Below are 23084 nucleotides of genomic sequence, written 5' to 3' on the forward strand. Positions count from 1 at the left end.
AGTGACATCTTGCTCCCTCTTGGACGCTGTGTCATATAATAATTAATCACCTTAAATCATAAATACAAGATATATCATGCTTTTGGCATTTTTGGACCTTTCGGACGTTGTTCTAGTTTTCGGACCTTTCGGACAATTGTACTTTTGGACTTTTTAAAAATGTACCATCTTTGTATTATAGAATATTTTGATTCACACATTTTGGCTCTTTCGGACAAGGTTTTTAATTGAGTTTTACTTGATTAGCAATCAGTATTAACTATTAAAGAGTGTCTTGATTTCTAGCTCCTTTGTTTTTATCTTTTGTTATATAACACACTTCTTCAAAACCAATCAAGCAACGCATTGTATGTGCAGCATATGGTTTATTATATCCTCCTTGATTCATTCGACTCGTCACAACAAATAGTTATGGATTCTGAATGATTTCTTTGCATCTCTCTCAACATATTTGATATAAAGAGCAAGCCAAGCTTTCACAATACAATCACCTATCCTATAACATAGACTTGAAATACTGACCCATGAAGATCCAGAGTAGAATAGGTCTTCAGCAACCCTTGCTTTCCGTAAAAGGTGACTATGCTTGTCGCAAGAGGCGACTAACGGGATCGGGTGGTCAGGCTCGCGGACTTTGTTGATGCATGCTATCGATCCCGATTGCGTGGATCGATGCTCATGATGTCAATCACTGTATTGTCTGGTCCAGACTTGATTATTTACAGCCGTCATATAGCTGGAATATTGCTGCGGCGTTAAACAACAAACAAACAAACTTAAAATACTTGTACTACTAGGATCAATTTGTTCTTCTAAGATATAATCTCTGGAGATTAACTCCCCTAAGACATGCTCAAATTTAATCCTAGATTAGTTCTGTCATAGTACTGCTGAACAAAGGGTTTGGCTAATAGAAACAACAATCAAGGCTCAGCGACCCTTCCTATGAAGCTTCATTTTCATGTTTCATATCCGAGTGAGTGAGCCAGTTTGGTTTCACAGCTTTAAGAAGTATTTCAGTCAGTGGGGTGGAGACTAGATGGATATTTCCAATGGTGTCTACCCCTTGTCCTATACAAACTAGGACACTGTCTACCAGAAATTAAGCAGAGGCGCCATCATTATCTAGGGACCAGTTAGTGAGTGGTATCTCTACATTTTTAGAAATATTCTGGCCATGTCAGCACGAAGGAGACCAAGATACTGGCCGATACTGTAGTCTCTCTTTGAATATGCACAAGTGTGTAATATTCCAGCTATATCAAAGCAGTCTGTTAATATCCTAGACAAGGTAAACCAGTGGTTGACTGCATGAACACGGTGGAAGGGGAATTTATTCTGCCCCTCAATTTCCAAACTGGCTTCCCAGTTACAATTTACGCTATTCCATTTGAGACCAGTTTTATCAACACCAGAACATTCAATTTTACGTTAAAACGATATTATTATTATTATCATTATTATTATTATATAACGCACTTATCCAGGTATTAGTATCAACTCAAATGCGGTTTATTTGTTCCCCGACCAGTGGATTCTGTTGCATTTCAGTTATCATTCTCAACTTCCTGGAGAGTAAACAGCTCCAACTGCCTGCGGCTAGATGGCTTTTACATCCACCTCACATATCGGGTACCCTTTTCCCACTGGGTGAACAGGGGTACATTTTGAACTACGTCACTTGCCCAGAGTGACACGTTTTGACACTGGTGTTTCTGGTGTGTGAACTATTTGTGTTTCCACTGTCTGGTCATCTGTCATCGGACGAGTGGGTTCTTGTGAATGCACAGGTGAATATACTGACCACTAGGGGTAGTGGCAACACTGTAAAGACCTGTAAGTGCTGGTTCATAGGCTGAATAACAACCCCGTCGCTAGCGGGATACGATCTCAGCACCTGGCGCTTCTGACAGCTTGTCCACTCCGCCGCAGACATGCATATGTATGTACCATGTTATAACACGTTAGTAGGTGTATCAATAATGGATTAGGCATTTGTCCTGTGTCAAAGACTGCGTAAAATTTATAATACAGATAATGGCGTTTAAGACTACGTTCAAGTCAACGTTATCGAGGTCAGTTTAGACGTACACCGGACAGGCGGTATAAAGTTTTACTACAGCAATAATCAGACTTTTGAGAAAGCTGCCAGTGTCTGTACACATGCTATCTGCTCTCTACTGTAGCAGAGACAACGTTATTCATAACTTTTCGTCCGTTCACAGGAAGATCTGAAGCCTGTCTCTCCCCGTGCTGGTGATGTTGCACTGAGCAGCCTTCGTCTCCGTCTGATGTGTATCCCGTCTGTTATAAACATGTACCAGTGAAATGTTGTAATAAAATCCTACTCTGAACGTGAAGCCCTGTTGTGCTCCTTTCTAGCTTTGATGTAATTATCACTTGAGTGAGTCTGTTATTTAATGCGGAACAATAATCGACTCTGGACCTGACAATCCAATGATTGATGTCATGAGCATCTATCCACGCAATTGGGATACGATATGACATGCATCAACGAGCTTGACCACCCGATCCCAGGAGTAGCTTCTTACAGCAAGCAGGTAGGACATAAGACCTAGTCCTTTGCTGATCTTCACGGGTCTAAAGCAGCTTTTGACAGTATGTCGTTTGTTAGCATAGTGTGGGATGCAGTCACTGGACGATTATAGTTTTAGTTTTAGTGAAAGCCACGTGCAAGGGTATGGTACTGACAAAGCACGAAACATACTCTGAGCAAAACTGGGATTCGAACCCATGGTCATGAGATTTGGACAAGCCAAAGGTGTCAAGTGAGTGAGTGAGTATGGTTTAATGCCGCTTTTAGAAATATTCCAGTAATATAACGACAGGGGACACCAGAAATGGGCTTCACACATTGTACAACTCAAAACATTAAATAACAAAAAATATTTTGTGGATCACATATTTATCAACGCACCAAACTGAAATATATACACACAAATACCCATGTCGCAGGAAATGTCAGGATCGAGCGTCAACTGGCCTTGACAAATTCCACAAGTACTATTACATCTGGACCTAACCTTGGAATTGGTGTCCTTTCAGATTTTTTACATAAACAAATGTCAATTCTCAATTTTCGTATGTTTCACACAGGTGTTCACCAGCGTACTGGCATGTGATGTCATGGTTACCAGTTAAACCAATCGGATCTTACTTTCCGCTGCATGAGGTTTTTTGTGTGCCTTAATTCCATGAATGAAACAGAAGTGAGGTATATAGAACAACTGCGCCAGTTCATGTCAAATTAATTCCAGAATGCTGGTGGGAATTCATATAAAACAGAGATAAATATGAGCTTAGACACAAAACATTGCCTTTTCCTCTAAGTTCCCGTACTCTGTCCATGCTATTTGGATAATCTTGGTTTGTGACGAGCATTATATATATAGGTCAACTGTAGAGGTCACAAAAACAACACAACTGTAAGTGTTCAAACTTACATGGTTCATGAGTTATGTGTAAAATTATGTGTATATATAGATATACACATGTGTCTTATAAACATGGTTTCCTTTAATTGAAGACAATTAGGAAAAATTAAGGCCACAGAGATAGGTTTATTTTCATTTTTGATTGCTTGGTAAATGTGACATAGATTTCCTAGAATAACAACTTTTAAAAGGCCCTGATTCCTAGTTTAGTTATATATTATTTCACAATAATTGTTGATTTTGCTAATGAATCAAAGCAATATAGATCTGCCCATTGCTGTAGCACCATATTACATTTGTTGTGATAAATCAGCTTGTTCATGCAGAGTTATTTAAATGTAAACTCTACAGAAGAAGTAGATTAAAGTTTTTTTCTTACATAGACTGACAACTGTATAAGTGCAGATCAAAGAGCATGTATAAAGAACACTTTATCTGATGAGTGTGTATTACAACGGCACAACCTATGATGATTGCTAGAAAGTTGGCATTATACATTAGTTCATACTACAGTATACCCATTTATTGCTGGGTGAGCAGAGGCACATTGTTTTAATGAAGTCCCTTGCCAAAGGAGACAGCACCTCTCTGACAGGTTCCCATGGCGCCCCAATATTTGGCAATAAAACAACAATATCACAGCATGCTGTACATACAGTGGTCAGTGGTGTGACCAAAAGTTTACGTATGATGATACAAATTCAATATCTGACAACTGAGAAAATGATCCTTGAATGTGTCATGTACAACACATGGATAACAAGGACCTTATAGTTTCACTATAATTGACATACTTTTAACAACAGCAACAAATATGTAACAAATCAGCATAAACAATTTTACATACAATTTAATTAGTTCATGAATTGATATAATTATTTCATTAATTTGACACTTCACTTTAGAGCACTTGTACTTCCCACACTTCTGGTGCTGAATCCTAGACTAGACTGCATAAGTCTAGAATGTAGGTCCTCAAACATATTACACCCAAGATATTTTCCGACAATATTTTCATCACATCTATATATACAGTTCTTGTTGAGACCCCTTTTCCTCAAGATCTTGGGACTGACCACAGAATCCATCAAGCCAAGTGGAGTTTCAAGTATGACATTCAGTCGATCAGCAACTCCTTCACAGCCACCTTTGAAGCTGCAGTCTTTTCCAAGCTTGATGGTTCCCATAGGTCTCAAACCCAAGATTATGTAGCAGTATGTGAAATGTCAGTATTGCACGTGTCCAGGGAGCTAGCTAATCTTCACCTTCTGTAGGTTGAGCCACATCTGAAACATAGACAGAACTTATAAATTCACTGCAATTGGTGCTTCTGTGCAAGTCATGCAAACAACTGAAATACATGTACCATAAACAAATTTGAAACATCACAAACTAATGAACCAACCTGCCCCCTCTGGTACTGGGAGTCTGTTGAGAGAAGTACACGACACCCGAGGACGTCCCGACAGTCAGGCTGACCGCCACACTTGTTACAGTGGAGAAACTGGACAACTACTCCAGCCTCAGCATCACAGTGGCTGTCCAACGTCACACCTGTAACAGCATGATGGTGACGAGTGTGATACAGGTGTAACTTATACAACAGTCAACCTACTGGCAGGCAGGGCCAGTTGTGTTTCAATGGAGCGAAAGTGAGTGTTTTGTTTGTTTGTTTGTTTGTTGTTTATCATGTAAATAATCAAGACTGGACAAGACAATCCAAGGATTGATAGTATGTTCACTGATCCACGCAATAGGGATACAATGAAAAAATGGATCAACCAAGTCACCCGATCCCGTTAGTGGCCTCTTACAACAAGCATAGTTACAAGCATCGGTTGCTGAAGACCTATTCTCCCCACAATCTTCACAGGTCGAAGGTGAGTGAGAGGGATCACAAAAGTGGTGGTGAGGTGAGGTGAAATTGGGTTTAATGTCACATCCAAGATTATTGCACTTATATAGCGACAAAATATCCTGACCACATCCTCCTCATACTCTGTAGCATTAGAAATTAATACAAACCTGCTAGCACATGGCTATTAAAATTGTCTATGGGAATGTAGAGAGTAATTTTATAACTTTGAATAATTTTGGTAGTTTTACCTATATATTATTCTGATCCAAAATATAAATACGTTCAAGCTATTTCTCTCATATTTTCTATTATGGCTTTTGGTTCAGGTTGGTTCTGATGAGTGTCCTGGAGTGCTATCCCAAGAGGTCAACAAAGCTGTCCATGCCTGGCACTGCTGGGCTACCTGAGTGGTGAGTGAGTTATTGAACATCACAGCCATGTTTCAGCCATATCGTGATGAGGCTATCTGAGGATGTCACTTATGATACCACTCACCATTTTGGAGTACAGCGGAGGAGGCCTGCAGAGAGTCCCCCAGCTGCTGCGCTGGTAGGTACACCACATCCGGGACACCTGTACCTCCAGGCCATTTCATGAAACATGGCACTCTTTTCCACTTTTCATAATCTGCAAACAGAAAAATTAAATATATTAATGACACATTTCAAAGAATATTATTTTCTGACTTTCATACCATGCTGAAACGCGGATTAATGTCACATTCAAGGTGTTTAGCTTAAACAGCAATATGCATGCAACTGTGTGTGTGACTGTTTATACTAGTCCGGACTTATTCCAGTTTTATAGTGCTAGCCCACTGAGATGTGACATGGATAGCCCACTCGGATACTGACACCGAGCCGACCAGTCCTTCTTTTATCCCTTCAATGCCGAGACAGGGTAACAGAAAGTATCATCTTTTAATGTTGTTTAGTGTATGTCGCAGCCAGGGAATCCAACCACCGACCTTCCACTCCCCGGGCAGACGCTCTATCCACTACACCACGGAGGCAGCCAGGGGATCCAACCACCGACCTTTCCCTCCCCAGGCAGACTCTCTATCCACTACACCACGGAGGCAGCCAGGGGATCCAACCACCGACCTTCATCTCCCCGGACAGACACTCTATCCACTACACCACGGAGGCAGCCAGGGGATCCAACCACCGACCTTCCACTCCCCAGACAGACACTCTATCCACTACACCATGGAGGCAGCCAGGGGATCCAACCACCGACCTTCCACTCCCCAGACAGACACTCTATCCACTACACCACGGAGGCAGCCAGGGGATCCAACCACCGACCTTCCACTCCCCGGGCAGACACTCTATCCACTACACCACGGAGGCAGCCAGGGGATCCAACCACCGACCTTCCACTCCCCAGACAGACGCTCTATCCACTACACCACGGAGGCAGCCAGGGGATCCAACCACCGACCTTCCACTCCCCGGGCAGACACTCTATCCACTACACCACGGAGGCAGCCAGGGGATCCAACCACCGACCTTCCACTCCCCAGACAGACACTCTATCCACTACACCATGGAGGCAGCCAGGGGATCCAACCACCGACCTTCCACTCCCCAGACAGACACTCTATCCACTACACCATGGAGGCAGCCAGGGGATCCAACCACCGACCTTCCACTCCCCGGGCAGACACTCTATCCACTACACCACGGAGGCAGCCAGGGGATCCAACCACCGACCTTCCACTCCCCGGGCAGACACTCTATCCACTACACCACGGAGGCAGCCAGGGGATCCAACCACCGACCTTCCACTCCCCGGGCAGACACTCTATCCACTACACCACGGAGGCAGCCAGGGGATCCAACCACCGACCTTCCACTCCCCAGACAGACACTCTATCCACTACACCACGGAGGCAGCCAGGGGATCCAACCACCGACCTTCCACTCCCCGGGCAGACACTCTATCCACTACACCACGGAGGCAGCCAGGGGATCCAACCACCGACCTTCAACTCCCCAGGCAGACACTCTATCCACTACACCACGGAGGCAGCCAGGGGATCCAACCACCGACCTTCATCTCCCCGGACAGACACTCTATCCACTACACCACGGAGGCAGCCAGGGGATCCAACCACCGACCTTCAACTCCCCGGACAGACACTCTATCCACTACACCACGGAGGCAGCCAGGGGATCCAACCACCGACCTTCCACTCCCCGGGCAGACACTCTATCCACTACACCACGGAGGCAGCCAGGGGATCCAACCACCGACCTTCCACTCCCCAGACAGACACTCTATCCACTACACCACGGAGGCAACCAGGGGATCCAACCACCGACCTTCCACTCCCCAGACAGACACTCTATCCACTACACCACGGAGGCAGCCAGGGGATCCAACCACCGACCTTCCACTCCCCGGACAGACACTCTATCCACTACACCACAGAGGCAGCCAGGGGATCCAACCACCGACCTTCCACTCCCCGGACAGACACTCTATCCACTACACCACGGAGGCAACCAGGGGATCCAACCACCGACCTTCCCCTCCCCGGACAGACACTCTATCCACTACACCACGGAGGCAGCCAGGGGATCCAACCACCGACCTTCCCCTCCCCGGACAGACACTCTATCCACTACACCACGGAGGCAGCCAGGGGATCCAACCACCGACCTTCCACTCCCCGGACAGACACTATCCACTACACCACGGAGGCAGCCAGGGGATCCAACCACCGACCTTCCACTCCCCAGGCAGACACTCTATCCACTACACCACGGAGGCAGCCAGGGGATCCAACCACCGACCTTCCACTCCCCGGACAGACACTATCCACTACACCACGGAGGCAGCCAGGGGATCCAACCACCGACCTTCAACTCCCCAGGCAGACACTCTATCCACTACACCACGGAGGCAGCCAGGGGATCCAACCACCGACCTTCAACTCCCCAGGCAGACACTCTATCCACTACACCACGGAGGCAGCCAGGGGATCCAACCACCGACCTTCAACTCCCCGGGCAGACACTCTATCCACTACACCACGGAGGCAGCCAGGGGATCCAACCACCGACCTTCAACTCCCCAGGCAGACACTCTATCCACTACACCACGGAGGCAGCCAGGGGATCCAACCTCCGACCTTCCACTCCCCAGACAGACACTCTATCCACTACACCACGGAGGCAGCCAGGGGATCCAACCACCGACCTTCCACTCCCCAGACAGACACTCTATCCACTACACCACGGAGGCAGCCAGGGGATCCAACCACTGACCTTCCACTCCCCAGGCAGACACTCTATCCACTACACCACGGAGGCAAGTCAATTCAAATTTAGCAAATACATCTTTGTGCAGACCTCCTTCAGGCAGAGTGTCAGTTTGCAGTAAAATCTGCCGACTAATACACTGCGACAAGGCAGATACTAACCCTTGACTCCATCAAGAAGAACACAGCCACATTCACTGCAAGTGATCTGTTTAGATATCTGCAACATAATAGATATACTTTCAGGAAAAACAAACTTTCCAATACTGAAAAGTACCGTAATACAAGTTCACGTATCTGGCAATGATATATTGTTAGGTTACTGAACATAGTTGGTTCTTTCTATCTTCTGTTGCTCTGTCGAGACTGAAACAAAACTGTAATAATTTGTTCAACAGTCTAAAGAAAAAAAAAGGCCATCTAGGATTCCCAAGTAATAACCCTTGGCATGCAAATAAAGAAGAGAAATTCATTTGGGAATTGCTTAAACTTCTTATTTAATGTCAGAGACATCTTAACATTAACTCCTCGTCTTCTTCAATGGTCCTTTTATCAGTGAAATACACCTCGACCAAGCCATCACAACAGTGATCACAACTGTGTTTACATGAACTGTTTTACGTTCCATTTGCTGCAGACTTTGGGCTGAATATTGGCCTCTGAACAGGTCTAGATAATCCCTGTTATATTAGCATGATATATTGGCAATTTAATGATTTGTTTTGTATTTTCACTCATATTCAAATATTACAACTGCAGACATATTGGGACATGCCTGGCAACAAAGTGCAGGCAAACACTTTTTCAAGAAAATGTCAAACTTAACAGCAATTTAGCCTGTATCAACCTTGGCCTTGAAAAGCATGTTACCAACATGATCAAAGTGGTAGGTGTTTCATTTTTGTCTTAAATTATGAAAAATCATGCAGGATGCAAGATACCATGAAAAAATATGCTTTTCAAGGGAATCCCATCAATACCATGTAGATAACATTAGTCTTCATGATGCACAACAGCTGTCAAAAGCCTGATAGAATTGCCTTTTATATGAGACTATTAGCATGGCTATATAAAAACGTACCTGATAGCCATCTTCTTGAACCTCATCTAGGAAGTCTATTCCCCTGGACCGTTTGGACCCTGGCTTGGCAGTACCATCAGACTTGCGTTTCTTCTGTCTGCTACTCCGTCGCTTGACCATCAAACCTTCAAGGTCATCAATATCACATGTATCTTCCTTGCCGCCATGTTTCTCTTTAACATGGTTCTCGAGAGTCTCTTTACAGTCAACAGAGCTCCCTTCTACACAACTTCTACTCTTTCGTTTAAAAAGTGGTTTCTTGGTAGCAGTCTCGTGTTGTTCTGAAAAACTACTGAGAGGATCCGAGTTTCCATCAAACAAAAGAGGACTTGTGCTTTTAGCAGCATCACTGACCAGGGGTTCTGTTTCAGGTGGGTTGGTGCCACTGTCTTGACCATCGTCCACCGATTGGTCTAAACGCTCACAACCCAGACTGTCCCTCCTAGGAACATGACAGAATTTGAAGAAGCGGTTCGATTTCATATCTTTCTCCAGATTCTGATTAAACGACCCAAGTTCCTGTTTAACCACATTTGTGTTAGTGATCGCTGAATCTGACAAATGACTTTCTATACCGTTCTCATTTAGAGTTGTATCCCCTCTCTTGTTTTGAGTATCTGTCCCCTTGTATTCAAATTTGAAAACAATTTTGGTTTGTTTTACATTGTGCCCAGACCCTGGGTTAGCTGGGGACACCATCATCTTCTTGCCAAGGTCACCTAGTTGAGGCCTGAGAGAAGGCTTGTCATCACCTTTACCAGGCGTTTCATTCAATGTCATAACCTTCTGACCAGAAACAATATTGTTCACAATATTCTGTTTCCCCGTCTGTGAAGCCACACCAACATTCTGCTCCAAACACATTTTTCCAGAATGTCCAATTACTTTGACATCTGCCTCTGTCTTTGGCCTTCTGGCTTCAGTTTTGATGCCAAGGTCAGGGGTGAGATATATTGGTGAGTGAGAAGTCATGTGACCATATATGGAGGTGTCTCCCTTGTGCACGGACACGGAAGGGGGCGTGATGTTTGCCTTGTCTTGCAGTGGGGTCCGGGGTACCGCCTCATTGACAGACTGGGTACAAGGTGTGCTTGAAATAAATGATGCTTCAGCTCTGAAACAAGGACCATTAACATTGATACAGTGACAACTCACTTCTGGCAGATGCAAATCACACTTTTTGTACAATATATATATAAGAATTGCTTTAACATGTACAATCATTCATGTATCTAAAAATTGATTTTGGGTTGGAATGATTGTGGCTGTTTTATTAACATCAGAACATACAATTTTACGTTCAATTTTTTCATGATAGTATTATTATTATATACCACACTTATCCAGGTACAAGTATCTGCTCAAATGCGGTTCATTTGTTCTCCAACCAGTGGATCAGGTTGCATTCCAGTTATCATTTTCAACTTCCTTGGGAGTATACAAACCAAGCTGTTTTTACATGTACCTCACATGTTGGGTACCCATTATATATTCAGTAATCACTTTAGTTGTACAAATTATGAAATCTCAATAATATTTGTAGAAACTGCATTTCCCTGCTTAATATCCCATTCATTTTGGCGCATGAGGTTTTTTCTTCCTTACAGACTATTTTCCAGGGTAGTCCCTGAATACTTTTGAAAACTTGAATTTAAAAAAAACAAAACGAAACTTTTAACTGGTATGCAAATGTGTTAAAGTTAGTCTTACAAATACAGTCTAATAACATATAGCAAGCACTGCATAGGGCATCAAAGACATCAACGTTCAGCATGTATTTGTGACTTACTCCTGGTTCTCCATGGTCTCGATCCTGAGTTTGGTGAAGCAGGACAGCGAGTCCATGGCGGAGTTGAACGTGTTGTATGACACTGCCTTGTTCCTCACCCACTTGGATAAACCTGGACGTCAAACACAATATACCAGTGAAGTTAAACCTCATCTGCTATGTCACTACAGTTACACTAACATCATTCTGTTCATACTCCAAAATAATAACAAAAGTAAATCAAACATTTAAAACACTGGATAGGCAAAAGTTTGTTCTCCTTCAGCACTTGTGTCACACTTGTTATGAAAAAAAGTGGTTGAGAATAAGGAAACAAATTTCCGTGTTCTACAAAGTGATCATAGCACTTCCACTGTCACATCCTGTGTTAAGGTATTGGGACTACAACCTACATGAACTGTCATAAGCAATGTGAAACATATGATCCAACTATCAATGCTTTACAACTGTTTATATTGGAATTACCTGTACACTGAGACAAGTCACAAGAAGATTGTGTAAATCTACCTGTGTGGTATTTCTGTGGTATTATCTAAACATTGAGACAAGTCACCAGAAGAATGTGTAAACCTACCTTTGTGGTATTTCTGGGGGTTCTTCACAAATCTCTCATCTACAATAATCAGAGCTCCCCAGTCTCGTCTGGAACAATAAACAAATTCTGGAGACTTCCATTTCAGATCTATACAAAGATTATTTCATTGCAACATAAACATTGCCGACCAGTTTCTGATACACTTGCCAATGCCGACCAATTTCTGATACACCTGCCAATGCCGACCTGTGTCTGATACACCTGCCTATGCCAACCTGTGTCTGATACACCTGCCAATGCCGACCTGTGTCTGATACACCTGCCAATGCCGACCTGTGTCTGATACACCTGCCAATGCCTACCTGTGTCTGATACACCTGCCAATGCCTACCTGTGTCTGATACACCTGCCAATGCCTACCTGTGTCTGATACACTTGCCAATGCCGACCTGTGTCTGATACAACTGCCAATGCCTACCTGTGTCTGATCACCTGCCAATGCCTACGTGTGTCTGATACACCTGCCAATGCCTACCTGTGTCTGATACACCTACCAATGCCTACGTGTGTCTGATACACCTGCCAATGCCTACCTGTCTCTGATACACCTGCCAATGCCTACCTGTGTCTGATACACCTGCCAAGTGCTTGGTTGAGCGCCCGAAATGCCTGGATCTCGTACCAGTCACTCCCAGACAGAAGACCTCGAGCTGCTTTATGCTTGTCATTATACTTCCTCTTCAAGTCAACCTGATATCATTGAAGATAAAACATCAAACATCAAACAACCCCACAACAATTTACTTTTTATTTATTTGAGAGATAATAACATCTTTACAGCAGATGCCTACACTACACTACACTACATAGCAAATCAAAACATGAGAGGAGTCGGAGTAACTACCTTACCTCCAGTTTCATTTTTAGTGTCTTTCATCATGTTCATATTAAAAGGTTTAACAACATACAGTCAATTAAGGATTGACTGTGTACTTTTTTCAGCTCATTGAGGTATGGATAAAAAAAACTGATGCGCAAACTGTATGAATCCACATAGCGTTTTTTGAATGGGGAGAAAAATCCCCAAACATTGCAAGCTGTGTACATTTACCGAACTTTTGAAACTCACAAGCATGGGAATGGAGCTGACTGACCAAAGATATGTATCAGGGCGAATCTGGGATTCAAACCCAACATCAGCAGATCCTGACACAGCCAAGGGATGAAACTGTGCATAACTAATTGCATCATAAGATGACTTATGATTTCGTAAAAATACCAGTGTCCTAGAGGGAGTGTTCCGACGTACCTGGATGTCCTTGAAGTTTGGGTATGGTATGCCCACCTGCAACCCAATGTACTACCAGTCAGGCAACACTTCATCACTTAGGTAGTGGATGTGGCCACCCAAAATATCACTCATATTGAAGAGCATAAATAAGTCTTTTTTTTCTGACATCCAAGTCTGTTTAACAAATATATTTATAAAAAAATCAAATCAAAATAGATAACTTTTCATTTTACTTTATGTTACTCAACAAAACAGTTTTAAAACATTTGGCACTCAGATTTAGGGTAATATGATCAGTGAATATAAATAAGAGGCCTGAGTTCTATTTCATGCAGAAAGTAGCAGTACTGACTTTAGTATGAGAAGCGGAAGATTTGACATTCAAGTCAGCCCCTCAGCCCTATTTAAGCATTGCAAATAACAGTAGCTACAATAGAGAACAACAGACATAGGTGAATCCACTCACGGTTATCACTGCTCGAGCAAAGTTGTCAGCAAAGTCAAGTCCTTCACTAACTTTCCCTCGACACACAGCCAGGAACAGAGCGCCATCTTTGTCTTCATCTGATATGCCGAAATGAACATGACATAACAATCACGCAGCATCAACTTGCCCAAATCAATGTTCTTTATGGCAAGCCTAGATTAATTTATTTTATAGTTTTTTTTAACAACCTACCTTAGATTAAGCAAAAAGCAGTCTTTGATTGATATTATGATTTTAAAACTGATATTTAGTTGAAACCTTTATTTCACTTTTTTTAAGAATATTAAATCTAAATTCAAGCAGACCAACACAAACACACAATGTTTCTATTTACTGAGCCAGTTGCTGGTGCCTACCTCCCTTGGATTCCACTGCATCGTAGAAGAGATGCATCAGCTCCTCAAAGTTCATCTTGTCGGAACCCCGAGGTTCTGCAACAATCTTCTTCTGCTCGAACATCTTGTCCCAGAGTCCAGTAGCCTGAATAGCAGTTACAACATGGGAACAATCAATCCTACAAGGCCAGCTGCCAGACATGGTGGCACTTAGCCCACAGTGATAAAGTGAGTGATAGAATGAGAGTTGTAGACTGAATAGCAGTTACAACATGGGAACAATCAATCCTACAAGACCAGCTGCCAGACATGGTGGCACTTAGCCCACAGTGATATAGTGAGTGATAGAATGAGAGTTGTAGACTGAATGAGTGATAGAATGTGCGATAGAGTGAGTGATAGAATGTGCCATAGAGTGAGTTATAGGATGAGTGATAGAATGTGCGATAGAGCGAGTGAGATTGGATTTAATGTTACACATGTTGCATCAAACAGCACTTAGTAACAAAGTGTGATAAGTGAAGCAAGCCTAAGGTGAGGAAGGTCCTACATGTTTATCATGAACACAGGTATGATGGATGCCGAGAGACCAAGTACTAGAATCGACACCAATCAGGAAGTTGAACTCTTGGTCAGTGGAACATGCCTCATCAACGGTCATCATCCCAAACAACTTTCTTCATGTGAGTAGAAATCAAGATTACACATTACACACAGCTCAATATTGCCTGAATCTGGCATGACTTTGATCACATCAGTTTGTTAGGATGTAGTCAGTATTAAAACCTGTCGGACTTACCTTCCATCTGTTGGTGAGTTTCTCCAGGCACTTGTAGGAGGGGAAGAAACACAGCACACCATGGGGCACAGTCTGGAGAACAACATGTACATCTCATACTGGAACCTGGAACATGGAACTCGTGAAGATCCAGGTGAGACTTGGTCTTCACCAACCCATGTTTGTCATAAGAGCCAACTATGTTTTTCGTAAGACGTGACTAACAGGGTTGGGTGGTCAGGCTCGCTGACTTGGTTGATGCATGTCATCATATCCCAATTTATCCCAATCTATGAATTGTCAGGTCTAGACTCGATTACTTACTTCCAGCTATATGACGGCGGTCTGGAAATAATCCAGTCTGGACCAGGCAATCCAGTGATTGACATCACGTGCATTGATCCACGTAACTGGGATACGATGACATGCATCAACCAAGTCAGCAAGCCTGACCACCCGATCCCGTTATTAGCCTCTTACAACAAGCATAGTCGCCTTTTACGGCAAGCATGGGTTGTGAAGACCTATTCTACCCCAGATCTTCACGGGTCTGGTCACACACTGACATCATGATGTTGAAGTGTTTTCATCATTTAGCAAACAAATTCCAAATGTTATGCTGTACTGTATTTAAATATAAATAATCACATATTTTAGCTGCTGTTTTTGAGATCTTGAATCAGGCAGAAGCCTGCACTTACCTTACAGACCCGGAGCACCAGGTGTCCAAGCTCATCTTGGAAGTTGAAGGTCTCTATATTCCTGTAGACTGCCTGGAGAGACGTCCCACTGGGGCCCTGACCTATAGCACCTACCCACACCTGGAAGGAAAGCCAACAGATCTATATTCCTGTCCATCACCTTCTCTGACCTATTATGCTCTGGAGCTCTGCAAGCATGGTAATGGGGACCTAGTCTACCGCTGCAGGATCCGCAACAAACAAATCATTATGGTACCATTGTGTAAACCAGGCCAACATTGGGAAATGGGGACAAAATATTACTAACCTCCATTAACAACAACTAATAAGTAACTGCCATTCATTTCAGTCATTCCCATTTCGACACTAACATGTATACAATCAACTGAATACATTCAATTACTCACTGTCATTCCGCACGATTGTGCATGCGCTTCATTTGACAAAAATTTCATATTAGAGTTTAGATTTAACATAATATATTCACATAAAATGAAAAGGATTGATCAGAAGTTACAACTTATATTGCCCACTCTAAAACAACAGAGTTATTTCCTTTACACCAGTTACCCAGCACTCGGATCACTCAACCAGAGACCAAAAAAGGAGTGCTGGTAAGAACTCTTGAACGTTTTTTAAATCAACTTTACTGGCATTGGTCAACCCTGGGCCTAGTTCTATCTCACTAACACTCTATGACAATCACAATCAACTATCACTGACTCTGATTGGCAGAGAACCCATTTGTTTCCCTCCCTCTCCTCTCCCTACCTGATCATCCTTGATGACATGGTTTGCTTCAAGCTGTATACTAAAGGTCATCCCAAGCTCCGAGGAGAAGGAGGACATCGGTGACAACGTTCCGCTGCTCAACACGATACTGCGGCAGTTCTGGAAGTCTGAGAAGGCCTGCAACAGAGATTGGCATTATTACTAGGTTGTCATTCAACAGAGATTGTTCTCATAAAATGATTACTTTCTTTGATACTTATCTTTTTAGAACCTGATAGGAAGCTGTCTTAGGTCATAAGACTTCAAAAATGATCTTTGAACAATATAGTGAACACTTGCTTATCTTTGTAATTTCTATAATATTTTACTACCCATGAAGATCTGGGTTAGAATAGGTCTTCAGCAACCCATGCTTGCCATAAAAGGCGACTATGCTTGTCGTAAGAGGCGACTAACGGGATCGGGTGGTCAGGCTCGCTGACTTGTTTGATGCATGTTATCTTATTCCAATTGCGTGGATCGATGCTTGTGATGTCAATCACTGGATTGCCTGGTGCAGACTTGATTATTTACAGACGGCCGTCATATAGCTGGAATATTGCTGAGTGCAGTGTTAAACAACAAACAACAAACAAACATGATATTTTACACACATCTCCATTGATATTGTGTCATTTGGTTTGGTGACATGTTGACCAGCAACCTACCACTGCAGGGTTCATGCACCAGAAGTTGAGTGTCGAGATCACCGTGGGAACTCTCCTCTGCCCTGAAACAAACACCAGAAGTTAAGTGTACACATCACCATGGGAACGCTCCTCTGCCCTGAAACGAACACCAGAAGTTGAGTTCGAGATCACCATGGGAACGCTCCTCTGCCCTGAAACAAACATCAGATGTTGAGTGTACACATCACCATGGGAACCCTCCTCTGCCCTGAAACAAACACCAGATGTTGAGTGTACACATCACCATGGGAACTCTCCTCTGCCCTGAAACAAACACCAGAAGTTGAGTGTACACATCACCATGGGAAATGCTCCTCTGCCCTGAAACAAACACCAGATGTTGAATGTACACATCACCATGGGAACCCTCCTCTGCCCTGAAACAAACACCAGATGTTGAATGTACACATCACCATGGTCCTCAGTTCAGTGGGCAATGATATCACCCTTGAATGTGATAACGTCATGCTACAATGGATGACGTCACATGCTACAATGGATGAAGTCACCCTTGAATGTGATGACGTCATGCTACAATGGATGAAGTCACATGCTACAATGGATGAAGTCACATGCTACCATGGATGAAGTCACATGCTACCATGGATGAAGTCACATGCTACAATGGATGAAGTCACATGCTACAATGGATGAAGTCACATGCTACAATGGATGAGGTCACATGCTTCCATGGATGAGGTCACATGCTACCAATGATGAGGTCACATGCTACCATGGATGAAGTCACATGCTACCATGGATGAAGTCACATGCTACAATGGATGAAGTCACATGCTACCATGGATGAAGTCACATGCTACAATGGATGAAGTCACATGCTACAATGGATGAAGTCACATGCTACAATGGATGAAGTCACATGCTACAATGGATGAAGTCACATGCTACCATGGATGAAGTCACATGCTACCATGGATGAAGTCACATGCTACCATGGATGAAGTCACATGCTTATGTGATAACTTAACCTGCCTGGTTAGCAGAACGTGAAAAAAGGACAACCAAATCAAAGTTAAATAAACATGGATCAATTGTAATAATTAGTTAACATGATATCAATTTCAAGAAGCCAGATGGCCTGTTTTTTTTCAAATTTGGGATTGAAAAACTCTAATACTTATCAATAAAAGTATTTACAAACAGAGAAAAAGTTTGAAAGGTTTCCATGATCCAATCCCATGTAACATGGTTTCAGCCAACTAGACTGCAGCACACACTCCCATCCATTTTACACCCATGTCTACATGTATGTGATGTAGTGGAAGTTTCATCAGGGTTCCTTACCTCCATGCCTTTGCCTCGGATTCAACCAAGCACCATTCTGAAAGAATTTATCTCAGATTCAACATTTAGTCAGCATGTAGGTTCTATGGTGAGTGAATGTTCTCTAATGACAACCAGGTCTATGTTTAAGTTATAACAAGGATCAGGATCTGAAGGTATTTAAAGTGTTCATTGTTTGATATTCACCAAAAAGTATTTCAAATCAAGACTGGTGAAACGTTACCAGGACCAGAATTTTTAATAACTGTAATTCTGTATGATCAGCAGATCAAAATGTCCCCAAATACAATGCAATTGCTAAGGAAATACTACTTAAGGCCACACATTTTTTATTTTTTGTTTCACGGTCCCTGCCCTTACTGAAAAGCACCTAGAAAAGAAATAAATTAAACATAAAAATATATAATTTTATTGTCTCCCGCTAGTAATATAGAACCTCAAAAGAAAAATGTTACATCTAAACTCCATGTATACATAACTATCAGTGATTCAATAAACCAGCTACAGTTTTAGCTCCATGGCAGATTAAATAAATAAATAAATAAATAAATAAATAAATAAATAAATAAATAAATAAATAAATAAATAAATAAATAAATAAATAAATAAATAAATAAATAAATAAATAAATAAATAAATAAATAAATAAATAAATAAATGGATGGATGTAGGTGTTGCTTGATCATGTTGATAACTTCTGTTTTCAGTTATTTGAGTAGAAATGACATTATGGTATCCCTTGTCCCAAGTATTTATGTACCAAGTATGTGATATCAGTAATACGAACCGTTGGTTGATTTGATACAAACGTTGTTGTCTTGACGATGGAGACCCTGCAAGAAAATGAATTGCCTCTTAAACATTGATATAATCTTTAATAGGTCTTATGAACAGAAAACTTCAGCGGTCTGAAAGAGATGAGATGACACCTGTTCCATGTTACACTCCGCCCATGAAGATTCCGGGGTAGAATACGCCTTCAGCAACCCATGCTTGCCGTAGAAGGCGACTATGCTTGTCGTGAGTGGCAACTAAACGGAACGGGTGGTCAGGCTCGCTGACTTGGTTGATGCATGTCTTCTGTCCCAATTGCGTGGATCGATGCTCATGATGTCAATCACTGGATTGTCTGGTCCAGAGTTGATTATTTACAGACCGCCGTCATATAGCTGGTATATTGCCAAGTGTGGCATTAAACAACACACAAACAAACAAAAAACATGTTACACTGTGGTCAACTAGGATTGTGTGAATGAAGATGTAGTCAGCAATACTAAAATAATTTGAATCCGAACCTGTGGTTTGCCTGATCCAGACAAAATTATTTATGTTTTACAACCATCAACAATAGTCCAGATATATAAGTAATACTCATTCGCCTGTTCACTCATTAAAAATCAACATGGTCCGACTTATGGACAGTATGACGATCGAAATGTCTGAGTACCATGACATACAATCACATGCTGTCTGAGTACCATGACATACAATCACATGCTGTCTGAGTACCGTGACATACAATCACATGCTGTCTAAGTACCGTGACATACAATCACATGCTGTCTGAGTACCATGACATACAATCACATGCTGTCTGAGTACCATGACATACAATCACATGCTGTCTGAGTACCATGACATACAATCACATGCTGTCTGAGTACCATGACAACGATCCATGCTGTCTGAGTACCATGACAACGATCCATGCTGTCTGAGTACCATGACAACGATCCATGCTGTCTGAGTACCATGACAACAATCCATGCTGTCTGAGTACCGTGACATACAATCACATGCTGTCTGAGTACCGTGACATACAATCACATGCTGTCTGAGTACCCTGACAACGATCCATGCTGTCTGAGTACCATGACAACGATCCATGCTGTCTGAGTACCATGACAACGATCCATGCTGTCTGAGTACCATGATAACGATCCATGCTGTCTGAGTACCATGATAACGATCCATGCTGTCTGAGTACCATGACATACAATCACATGCTGACTGAGTACCGTGACATACAATCACATGCTGTCTGAGTACCATGACAACGATCCATGCTGTCTGAGTACCATGACAACAATCACATGCTGTCTGAGTACCATGACAACAATCACATGCTGTCTGAGTACCATGACAACGATCCATGCTGTCTGAGTACCATGACATACAATCACATGCTGTCTGAGTACCGTGACATACAATCACATGCTGTCTGAGTACCATGACATACAATCACATGCTGTCTGAGTACCATGACAACGATCCATGCTGTCTGAGTACCATGACAACGATCCATGCTGTCTGAGTACCATGACAACGATCCATGCTGTCTGAGTACCATGACATACAATCACATGCTGTCTGAGTACCATGACATACAATCACATGCTGTCTGAGTACCATGACATACAATCACATGCTGTCTGAGTACCATGACATACAATCACATGCTGTCTGAGTACCACGACATACAATCACATGCTGTCTGAGTACCGTGACATACAATCACATGCTGTCTGAGTACCATGACATACAATCACATGCTGTCTGAGTACCATGACAACGATCCATGCTGTCTGAGTACCATGACAACGATCCATGCTGTCTGAGTACCATGACAACGATCCATGCTGTCTGAGTACCATGACATACAATCACATGCTGTCTGAGTACCATGACATACAATCACATGCTGTCTGAGTACCATGACATACAATCACATGCTGTCTGAGTACCACGACATACAATCACATGCTGCCTGAGTACCATGACATACAATCACATGCTGTCTGAGTACCGTGACATACAATCACATGCTGTCTGAGTACCATGACATACAATCACATGCTGTCTGAGTACCGTGACATACAATCACATGCTGTCTGAGTACCATGACAACGATCCATGCTGTCTGAGTACCGTGACATACAATCACATGCTGTCTGAGTACCATGACATACAATCACATGCTGTCTGAGTACCGTGACATACAATCACATGCTGTCTGAGTACCGTGACATACAATCACATGCTGTCTGAGTACCGTGACATACAATCACATGCTGTCTGAGTACCGTGACATACAATCACATGCTGTCTGAGTACCGTGACATACAATCACATGCTGTCTGAGTACCGTGACATACAATCACATGCTGTCTGAGTACCATGACATACAATCACATGCTGTCTGAGTACCATGACATACAATCACATGCTGCAACAACACATCGTCCTTATCCACACACAGGGCATGGGGTAGCTATTCTACCTGAAATCTCCATGGCAAGCTCATTCAGAGATTCCAACACCAAACTGGGGAGTTTGGAATATCTCAATCTCATTATAATCAGACCGAAGTTCTCGCTGCCGCTAAACAAAGACCTGAGGACATCCCATTACGGGTCACGTCAGAACGACCTTTCGCTAACTTTATCCGACCACTGAAATGACATTAGCCAATTAGAAAGCAGCTTTCTCGAGCTTTACGGCACTCGTTTCAACCTGGCAATTTCCATTTCAGACTACTCTTGAAAAATTATTTGACACAGTTCTCGATTAAAATTATTAAAACTGAACAAACGAACATTCCGGAATGTCTAATATATGGTTGAGATTGTATGGCAGTGCTTCCCACGTACTGTGCAACGCCTCCTCTGTTTAAATGTATATCCCACGGATACGAGAGATAGACAATAATTTTGACGGAATCAGTCGTACGGGCCGGAACTGTCGTTCAGAATACCCTGTGTTAACGATTTCGAGGTTGCATGATAAGAAAACACATTCTGACCATCACTTTCGTGATCTTGTAAATTCCTAATAAATTGTATATTTATATACTTATCCTATCTCACACTATGCATTTCTTCTTTCGATCATATGTGGAAATGTGCTTGGGTGATCATGTATTCAGTGTGTGTAGCATGGCACAAGAATCGTGCGTGACACAGTTTTTCTGGGAGGTGACCATGGTGATACTGGGGTTTGTTTGGGTGAGTTGTCTTTAAAAAGCTGGAAACTTTGTTCAAGCATATTTCCACATAGGATCAAAAGAAGAAGGAAGAAATGCATACTGAGAGCATTAGTGTAAAAATAGAGTAAAAGAAGTTGAAATCCATGTCTAGTGTCTTCATTGACAGTGCATCTTCTGACATGTCACTTAATGATGTAACTGGTAGTATATGTGGCAATGCCTGTCAACGACTTGCTACATTACCAGTACTGATGATATTATTTTGACTTAGTAAATATATCACCATTATGTATTGGTGGAATTTGGTTCCAAATATCCTTATGATTCCGCCAATTTTCAATGTAGCTGCCTGATTAATGTTTAGTGGTACGTGAGAAGTGTTACGTGTTACGTGAGAAGTGGTTCAGTGTGCCTCCCTCACCTGTAATCCTCCACGAACTTCATGTCATCCCGGTACAGGTAGTCCAGCGCCACCAGCAGCTGTTCTATCAGGGTCATCACTGGAGGACTCAGTTTGACTTCCTCACCCAGGGCGTTCCGGACCACCTCGTCTTTATCCTCAACCAACACGCCAAACGATTTCTGTACCACAAAATATGCAGGCTGACCGTTCATTCTGACCTTCAGTTTCAGATTTTTGGGGTCTTTTAAGGCTCAATTATAAAGTTTGACATGTTACGGCTAAAATTGTGTCACATTTGACCGAACATACACAATATGCATTCTTCATCTACGTAGCTTTTCATTTCAATTTGT

The 23084-nt window shown here is 42.6% G+C and overlaps 1 protein-coding gene across 1 annotated transcript in view; it reads right to left on the minus strand.

Moving 5' to 3' along the window:
* Nucleotides 1-4358: 4358 nt before the first annotated feature.
* Nucleotides 4359-23084, minus strand: part of LOC139455652 (Fanconi anemia group J protein homolog) — a 40145-nt gene continuing 21419 nt past the window's right edge. The window contains exons 15-32 of the mRNA XM_071237208.1: nucleotides 22750-22910; nucleotides 19131-19176; nucleotides 18344-18380; nucleotides 17018-17079; nucleotides 16350-16487; nucleotides 15579-15698; nucleotides 14899-14970; nucleotides 14121-14244; nucleotides 13744-13841; nucleotides 13296-13331; nucleotides 12609-12736; nucleotides 12026-12093; nucleotides 11452-11563; nucleotides 9663-10776; nucleotides 8744-8801; nucleotides 5809-5940; nucleotides 4861-5009; nucleotides 4359-4741 (exon numbers count right to left, since the gene is read on the minus strand). Coding sequence (XP_071093309.1) covers nucleotides 4706-4741; nucleotides 4861-5009; nucleotides 5809-5940; nucleotides 8744-8801; nucleotides 9663-10776; nucleotides 11452-11563; nucleotides 12026-12093; nucleotides 12609-12736; nucleotides 13296-13331; nucleotides 13744-13841; nucleotides 14121-14244; nucleotides 14899-14970; nucleotides 15579-15698; nucleotides 16350-16487; nucleotides 17018-17079; nucleotides 18344-18380; nucleotides 19131-19176; nucleotides 22750-22910 — 2691 coding nt within the window. The 3' untranslated portion in view covers nucleotides 4359-4705. The remainder of the gene's footprint in view (nucleotides 4742-4860; nucleotides 5010-5808; nucleotides 5941-8743; nucleotides 8802-9662; nucleotides 10777-11451; nucleotides 11564-12025; nucleotides 12094-12608; nucleotides 12737-13295; nucleotides 13332-13743; nucleotides 13842-14120; nucleotides 14245-14898; nucleotides 14971-15578; nucleotides 15699-16349; nucleotides 16488-17017; nucleotides 17080-18343; nucleotides 18381-19130; nucleotides 19177-22749; nucleotides 22911-23084) is intronic.

Source organism: Haliotis cracherodii, unplaced genomic scaffold (genome assembly GCF_022045235.1).
Source record: "Haliotis cracherodii isolate W230 unplaced genomic scaffold, xgHalCrac1.p SCAF_11, whole genome shotgun sequence".
NCBI lineage: Eukaryota > Metazoa > Mollusca > Gastropoda > Lepetellida > Haliotidae > Haliotis > Haliotis cracherodii.